At 46.3% G+C, this 8,085-nt stretch overlaps 2 protein-coding genes across 2 annotated transcripts in view; both read right to left on the bottom strand.

The window, feature by feature from the left end:
• Positions 1 to 2,661: 2,661 nt before the first annotated feature.
• On the bottom strand, positions 2,662 to 4,775 carry ETH_00022510 (uncharacterized protein; the record flags this gene model as incomplete). The annotated part of the gene is made up of 5 exons (XM_013376848.1): positions 2,662 to 2,687; positions 3,341 to 3,423; positions 4,042 to 4,166; positions 4,375 to 4,468; positions 4,702 to 4,775. 5 exons carry the CDS (start codon positions 4,773 to 4,775, stop codon positions 2,662 to 2,664), a joined length of 402 nt encoding a protein of 133 aa, XP_013232302.1.
• A 43-nt stretch (positions 4,776 to 4,818) lies between these two features.
• Positions 4,819 to 8,085, bottom strand: part of ETH_00022505 (uncharacterized protein) — a gene marked incomplete at both ends in the record, with an annotated part of 3,686 nt that continues 419 nt past the window's right edge. The window contains 5 exons of the mRNA XM_013376847.1: positions 4,819 to 4,947; positions 5,078 to 5,394; positions 5,456 to 6,427; positions 7,237 to 7,333; positions 7,619 to 7,683. Coding sequence (XP_013232301.1) covers positions 4,819 to 4,947; positions 5,078 to 5,394; positions 5,456 to 6,427; positions 7,237 to 7,333; positions 7,619 to 7,683 — 1,580 coding nt within the window. The remainder of the gene's footprint in view (positions 4,948 to 5,077; positions 5,395 to 5,455; positions 6,428 to 7,236; positions 7,334 to 7,618; positions 7,684 to 8,085) is intronic.

The raw sequence follows: 8,085 nt of genomic DNA, 5'->3' as shown, positions 1-8,085 counted from the left end.
ACGCAGCAGCAGCAGCAGCAGCAGCAACGCTTTCAAGTTTACGGAGGGCTTCTCCTCATCCTGTGAAATATTTCTGTTTCTTTTTAGTTTCTGACTCTCTGCTGCGCACTCTGCTGCAGCAGCAGCAGCAGCAGCAGCGAAGGTGACTGTAGCAGCAGCAGCAGCAGCAGCACGCTGCTGCAGCCCTATCGTCCTGTTTTTTTCTCTAGAACCTAAAATAGGCTCCTGCAACTTCTTCAAACTAATGCTCACTCTTTAGTCTTTTCGTTTCAGGGTTTAGGGTTTATAAATTAAATTTAGGGTTTAGGGTTTAGGATTTAGGGTTTAGGGCTCAAAGTTCACTCACGCCCTTAGCAGAAGCAGCAGCAAAGAAGAAGTTGTGAAAAAGCGTAGCAGTTTCTATACTTGTTGCCTCAACATCTAAACCATAAACCCTAAACCCTAAACCCTAAACCCTAAAAGGGAATTGAATGAAATGTGAGGGCCAGAGCACATCAGCAGCAAAATTCAAAGCCCACCTGATGAACAAATAAATGATATGAATGAATAAAATGTAATTAATTAATTAGTTAATTAATTAATTAATTATTAATTAATTATTAATTAATTAATTAATTAATTAATTCCCATTTGTTCAGTTCTCGCGACAGCCTGCAAACAGAAAAGCGCGACAAGTGGTTTTGGAAAAAGAAGAAATAAAAAACAAGACACTTAAAACTCCCTTTTAATTTAAAAATCAACATTTAAATAAATGCATTCAAAATTGAAAATAATAAAACCGTTTGGGGTGTATGTACACCTGAGGTCTATTTACACCTGAGGTGTACGTACACCCCAAATGCATTTCAATAAAAACCATTTTGAGACTTTTGCGGAACTTCAAAAAACTTTACTTTAAACTTGAAGATTTAAAAATAAATAAATTAATTAATTAAGTAATTAAACCTCCAATAAATTAATCGTAACATTACTTCTCACAAAACCCTAAACCCTAAACCCTAAACCTTAAACCCTAAACCCTAAATCTTGAAATTTGCTATTTATCAATTCTCAAAACTCTGTAAATGAATAAATGAATAATAGAATATATATACTTAATTTAAATGCACAAAATGCAGAAAAGTGCACAAAAGCCCTTAAAAGGACTTTAATTATTTTTAAATGAAATATTTTAATTTAAAGATAAACAACTCAAAAATTAAAATTTATATTTCCGCATTTTAAAATAAATGGGCTTTTCCTATTTTCTGCAAAGCCCTCAAAAACTTTAGCACAGAAACGCGGACGGAGGGTTTAGGGTTTAGGGGTTTAGGGTTTAGGGTTTAGGGTTTAGCGTTTCGACCGTTCGGGCCCAAACGTTCATGAAATTCTATTTGTAGAAGCTTATAAATGCATTTGAACCCTTAAACAATTCGCTGTGAACCCTAAACCCTAGACCCTAAACCCTAAACCCTAAACCCTAAACCCTCTTCGGTGACCCTGATAGCTGCTGCCCTCGCTCCAGCGAAGCTGTGAGAGTATACGTTCGCAATGAATTTATTTTCTTTGAAATTTAAATTAAACCCTAAACCCTAAACCCTAAACCATAAACCCTGGAACCCTTTAAAGATGGAATGGAAACCTTTTTCATCCGACGGCTCAGCGTTTAGGGTTTAGGGTTTAGGGTTTAGGGTTTCTGCAGCAGCTAAGCATACGCTGCCTCTCAAGACCGCCTGAATCAAATGAAACGCCTGCTTCTCACTATTAAGGGTTTAGGGTTTAGGGTTTAGGTTCTAGGGTTTAGGGTTTACGGTTTGGGGTGCGCGGCGGTGGCTGCGAGCATCGGGGCTTGGCTTTCGCAGTCTGTGTTGAGAAAACGAAATGAAATAAGATAAAGTAAAATGAAATGAAATAAAATAAAAAATAAAAATAAATAAATGAAAAGAAATAAAAGAAATAAAGAAAAGAATTTGAATTCGATTTTATTTTTTAAATCTTCTTTCTTCCTTTTTTAAGGAGCGCGGGCGTCGGAGCGGCGGGCGAAGCCGCAAACCCTAAACCCTAAACCCTAAACCCTAAACCCTAAACCCTAGACCCTAGGGTTTGCAATGAGCAGCGGAGGCGTGGTGTGCGTGGTTCGGGACAGCAGCAGCTGCAGCTGCTGCTGCCACCGCTACTGCAGCTGCAAGTGCTGCAGCTGCTGCAGCTTGGCTAGCTGCCGCAGCTTGAAGAACAAAGCGCTAGCTAGCCAATCTGCTGCTGCACTGGACTTGCATGCGTGGCTAGCTGCTGCAGCACACGCTGCTGCTGCGCGGCGCGCGCGGTTTGCTGCTGCTGCTGCAGCGCAAGCAGCCAAAACCGCCAGTGTTGCTGCTGCTGTTGCTGCTGAAGCGAGAGCAGCAGAAAGAGATAAGTTTGTCAAGTTGCTGCAGTCCACTCCCAGCAAAAGTTCTTGTCTTTCTTTAGTTTTAAGAAGACAAAAAAAATTAGGGTTTAGACCCAAATCCGAAACCCTCCTCATTCAGCAGCAGCTCCTCGTCAACGGCTGCTGCGCCCCAAACCCTAAACCCTAAACCCTAAACCCTTGCTGCCTCTGCGCGGGGCGTCGCGGAGGAGGCCGCTGCTCGCCGGGAGGCCGCTCGACCGCCCAAACCCCAAACCCTAAACCCTAAACCCTAAACCCTAAACCCTCGCCACGGCAGCAGCTCCTGAACCAAACCCTAAACCCTGGCAGCTGCATTTTGCTGCTTCTTTTTTATTCTTTTGAGCAGCACCCAAATAACAAAAACGTTTTGGGAATAATTGCACGCCAAACCCTTGGCCTCTTCTTCCCCCCCTTAGGGTTTAGGGCTCAGGGTTTAGGGTTTAGGGTTTAGGGTTTAGGGTCTAGGTTTTGGGGTTTGCGGCGCTGTGTAGGTGAATAGAGCGACATAGGATGGAGAGTGTCTGGGTCCAAGGGTCTAGGGTTTAGGGTTTAGGGTTTAGGGTTTGGATTCAGCATCTAGGGTTTAGGGTTTAGGGTTTAGGGTTTGGAGCTTCAGGCTGAGGATTTAGACGGCGGAAGATGCTCGCAATATTCACTTTCTATAGTATAAAAACAAATAAAACAAGTAATAAACAAATAATAAACAAAAATAAACAAAAATAAACGAATAAATAAAGAAATGGAATTAAGTTGAGCTGCTTGCTGCCGCGGTGCTCGGGGTGTACGTACACCTGAATCTAAGGCGGCTTCGTGAAAAGGGAAAAAGAAATTTAATTTAATTCAAAATTTTTATTTAAATTGTTTTAAGAAGATTAAATTTAATTTAATTCAAAATTATTTTACTTTAATTGTTTTTAACTTTAAACTGCTGCTCACTTGAGGTGCTGCTCGCCACAGAGACTCCAGGCCCAGCCTGTTGCTGCTGCTGCTGCTGCTGCTGCTGCTGCACGCCTCCTCTCCTAGGTGCTGCAGCAGCAAACGCAAAGGCCACGCAGCAGCAACTGCAGCAACTGCAGCAGCGGGTGGAACAGAGAAAGATACAGCAGCAGCTGCAGCAATAGCACCGGCAGCAGCAGCAACAGCAGCAACAACGGCAGCAGCAGCGGCTGCTGCTGCTGCTGCAACGTCAGCATCCGCCGCAGATGCTAAGCAGCAACAGCAGGAGGGCCGGAGAAGCGAGCAGCAGCAACAGCAACACAAGGCCAGCAGCGGCAGCAGCAGCAGCAGCAGCAGCAGCGGATGGCCTACAGTGAGCAACAGCAGCAGCAGCTTTGTGTCAGCAGCATCTTGGGGCTGCTGCAGCGTCTCCATTCCGCATGCACGGAGCAGCAGCAGCAGCGGGGGCTCGTTGCTGTGCTGCAGTGCAGCAGCAGCAAGAGCCAGACTCAGCTGCGTCAAAGCCGCTTTGCTGCTCACAACCGCAAAAAGGGTTTAGGGTTTAGGGTTTAGGGTTTAGCTCTGCGCAGGGGAGCCGGGCGCAGCCCCACTTTAGGGCTTAGGGTTTAGGGAAACGACCCCCCGGCCCTGAACCCCAAACCCCAAACCCTAAACCCTAAACCCTAAACCCTAAACCCTACTTGCTTTGGTGCTGCTTAATTGCTGCAGCAACTTTGTAGATTAAAGCTGTCAGGGCCTCGGGCGGCAGCTGGTGCACATCGAACTTGCATTTAGTCCTTAGGGTTTGCGCAGCAAAGCAAACCACCTGAGAGCCAAACCCTAAACCCTAAACCCTAAACCCTAAACCCTAAACCCTAAACCCTAAACCCTAAACCCTAACCCCTCAAGCGCGAACCCCCGCGCCCGAAATCCACGCCCGCACGCCGCCAGCAGCCCAGCGGCTCCCTCGACGCCAGAGCTTCAACCACAAGGGTGTAGGGTTTAGGGTTTAGGGTTTAGGGTTTAGGGTTTACCTCCGCACTCAGGGGGGGCTGCTTCGGGGCCAGCAGCTCAAGCGAAGCCTCCCAGGCCCCTGCAGATTGCTGCCAAGACCTCAGCCATTCGTCTCTGAGCCACAAACCCTAAACGCTAAACCCTAAACCCTAAACCCTAAACCCTAAACCCTAAAGCCTAAGCGCTACACTCTCCGCCCGAGCCTTTGGTTTCTGCGCCCCACGTCCTCAAGTGTAAACCCTAAACCCTAAACCCTAAACCCTTGCACTTTGCTGCTAAGACCTCAGTCATTCGTCTCTGAGCCGCAAACCCTAAACCCTAAACCCTAAACCCTCGGGTTTCCTTACGCCTGTCTGTGTGTCTCCGGGTCCCCCGAACCAAAAAGGGAGTTTAAGGCCGTTAGCAGCTGAGCCTCCTCCATCTTGCTGCTGCTGCTGCTGCACCTGCTGCTGCTGCTGCTGCTGTCACACCTCGTGCTGTTGAGGCTGTTGCTGCCACTGTGGCTGCTGCTGCACCTTCTGCAATTCGTGCTGCTGCTGCTGCTGCTGCAGCTTTTGAGGGGCTTCCTGCTGCTGTGTCTGAGCCCACTGCGCCTGCAGCAGCAGCAACAGGAAGCGCAGCAGCAGCCAGTGCAGCAGCAGCAGCAACAACAACAACCCCGCTGGAGGTCCCCTTGAACTTGTGCCAGTTGCTGCTGCTGCTGCTGCCGCTGCTGCCCCCCACAGTTCCGTCTGTTGTCCTTTCTGCTGCAGCGCCTCCTAGCACTGTTGCTGCGTCTCCTGCAGCAGCTGCTACCGCTGCTGCTGCTGCTGCGGCTGCTGCGGCTGCTGCTGCTTCAGTGAGAGCCGCTGCCCCAACCCCAATGCAGAAGACGCAGTTGCTGCTGCTGCTGTTGTTGCTGCTGCTGCATCCGCAGCAAGTAACACACGGAGGGCGGAGCGCAGCAGCAGTCTGGCGCGCATGTGTCGCTGCTCCTGCTGCTGGTTGCTGCTGCTGCTGCTGCCGCCACAGCACCCTTCTTGCTGCTGCTGCTGCTGCTGCTGCAGGAAATAAGAAATAAGCTTAACGCATTTCATGTGTAGAGGCAGCTGCAGCAGACACAGCTGGAGCAGGATCCCAGTGCATGCAGCAGCCGCAGCGGCAGCCGCAGCGGCTGCTGCTTTTGCTGCTGCTGCTGCTGCTGCTGCTGCTGCTCAGTCTCGTTTGAAGGCCCTGGAGGCAGCAACGCGAGAGCGTCTCCAGAGGTTGGGGACGAAGGAGCAGCAGCGAGGACTCGCTGATGTGCTGCAGCTTGCTGCTGCAGCTGCTGCTGCTGCAGTTGCTGCTGCTGCAGCTGCTGCTGCTGCAGCTGTTGCTGCTGCAGTTGTTGCTGCTGGAGTTGTTGCTGCTGTAGTTGTTGCTGCTGCATTTGGCGCTGAAGTTGCTGCTGTTGCAAGTATTGCTGCAGCTGTTGCTGCTGCTGGAGCTGACGCAGGTACAATTGCTGCAGCAGCTGCTGCTGCTGCAACGGAAGCTGAGGCTGGAGAGGGAACCGCTGCTGTTGTTGTTGCTGCAGGGCAAATTGCTGTTGCTGCTGCAGTGGGAATTGTGGCTGATGTAGCGGGAACTGCTGCTGCTGCTGCAGTGGAATCTGCTGCTGCTGCTGCAGCGGAAATTGCTGTGGCAATTGCTGCTGCAGCGGGAATTGCTGTTGCAGTTGCTGTGGCTCAAATTGCTGTTGCTGCAGCTGCTGTTGCTGCAGCTGCTGTTGCTGCAGCTGCTGTTGCTGGAGCTGCTGCAGCTGCTGCTGCTGCAGTTGCTGCTGCTGGATTTGTTGTTGCTGCAGTTGCTGCTGCAGCAGTTGCTGCTGCAGCAGCTGTTGCTGCTGCAACCGCCTGTAGTGGACGTTTTCAGCCATGAGTCTCCGCTGCTGCATTGCAGGACTGTGCTGCTCCTGCTGCGGCAGCTGCTGCTGCAGCAGCAGCTGCTGCTGCTGCTGCTGCTGCAGGGAGCCATTTGCTGCTGGAGGCGGCAGCAGCGGCAGAGCTGCTTGCTGCAACAGCTGCCCCGTAGCCGAACGAAGCTCTACAGCTGCTGCAGCAAAAGGAGACACCAGAAGACAAAGCAAAGAGAAAGTTAAATTAAATTAAATTAAATTAAATTAAATTAAATTAAATTAAATTAAAATCCATTAAAATAAACTAATTTGAATTAATTGAAATAAAGAGAAGAATTGGACTAAAAAGGGACAGAAGGAGATAAAGAAAGAGACAAAAAATAGATGAAAAAAGAAATTAAAGAAGGCAAAAAAGAAAATAAAAAACAAAACAAAAAGAAGCAAAAAAGCAAACAAAAAAGAGATTAAAAAGAAACAAAAATGAAAACAAAAAGAAGCAAAAAAGAAATAAAAAAGAAATAAAAAGGAAATAAAGAGAAATAAAAAATAAACAAAAAATAAATAAAAAATAAAAAAGAAATAAAAAGGAAATAAAAATAAATAAAAAGAAATAAAAGAGAAATAAAAAAGAAAAAGGAAATAAAAAGAAATAAAAAAGAAATAAAAAAGAAGAAGGAAATAAAAAGAAATAAAAAAGAAATAAAAAAGAAAAAGGAAATAAAAAGAAATAAAAAAGAAATAAAAAAGAAGAAGGAAATAAAAAGAAATAAAAAAGAAATAAAAGGAAATAAAAAAGAAATAAAGAAATAAAAGGAGACAGACGGAGACAAAGAGGGAAAAGGGCCAAAAAGTGGCGAAAAAATGAAATAAAAAGGCGAGAAAAAAGGAGACAAGAAAGCGACAAAAAGGGTCGGAAAGAGGCGGCGAAGAGCTTCAAAAAGGCGGCAGAAGAAGCCGAAAAGGACAAAAAATAAAAAAGAAAAAAAGAAATGAAAAAATGAATTGCCTGAATCGACCACGACGTGTTCGCCGGTGTTGAGGTGTATGCGCAGCTCCCCCGCAGCGTCCCGAGACACCGCGGACAGCCGCAGAAACGGAAAAACCTGAAATCGAACAGTTTTGCCACTTTTTGCAGTTTAAATCCTCCGAATTCCTCCAATTTCTTCAATTATTCAAAAAGAAAATGCAATTTGGAACTTAAAAAACCAAAAAGCAGAGAAAATGAAGAAAAATCAACCGAAATCGCCCGAAATTCGTAGAAAGATGAAATGCCACAGAAAGATGAAAAAAGATATCAATATAAATAAGTAAATAAATAAATAAATAAATAAATAAATAAATAATAAATAAAAATAAAAAGAAATGAAAAAGAGAAAAGGTCTTCGCACTTTTGTTTCCATTTCTGTTCGTTTTGCTGCTGCTTCAGCTGCAGCACTTTTCTCCGCCTTTCGCGCTGCAGCAGAAGCAGCAAATAAATAAACAAATAAATAAATAAATAGCTAAACAAATAAATAAACAAGTAAATAAATAAATGGAAATAAAATAAAAGTAAATTGTAAGTGATAAATCAGTAGCTGCAGAAGCAGCAGCTGCGACTGCAGCAGCAGCAGCAGCAGCAGCAGCAGCAGCGGCAGCAACTGCAGCAGCAGCAGCAGAAACAACAATGCCAGCAGCAGCAGCAGCAGCAGATGTGCACCTGCAAAGAAGATTGAGGCCAGCGCTATTACAGTGATGATAAGTGCTGCTGCGAAGATGTAGCCAGGAAGCTGCTTCCGCGTGTTGCTTTTGCACTGCTGCTGCCGAGCAGCAACAGCAGCAGCAGCAGCAGCAGCAGCAGCAGCAGGAGGGGCGGGGG

This window comes from Eimeria tenella, genomic scaffold (genome assembly GCF_000499545.2).
Source record: "Eimeria tenella Houghton genomic scaffold, Eth_scaff41, whole genome shotgun sequence".
Lineage (NCBI taxonomy): Eukaryota > Apicomplexa > Conoidasida > Eucoccidiorida > Eimeriidae > Eimeria > Eimeria tenella.
This window is presented reverse-complemented; position numbering and strand designations above follow the sequence as displayed.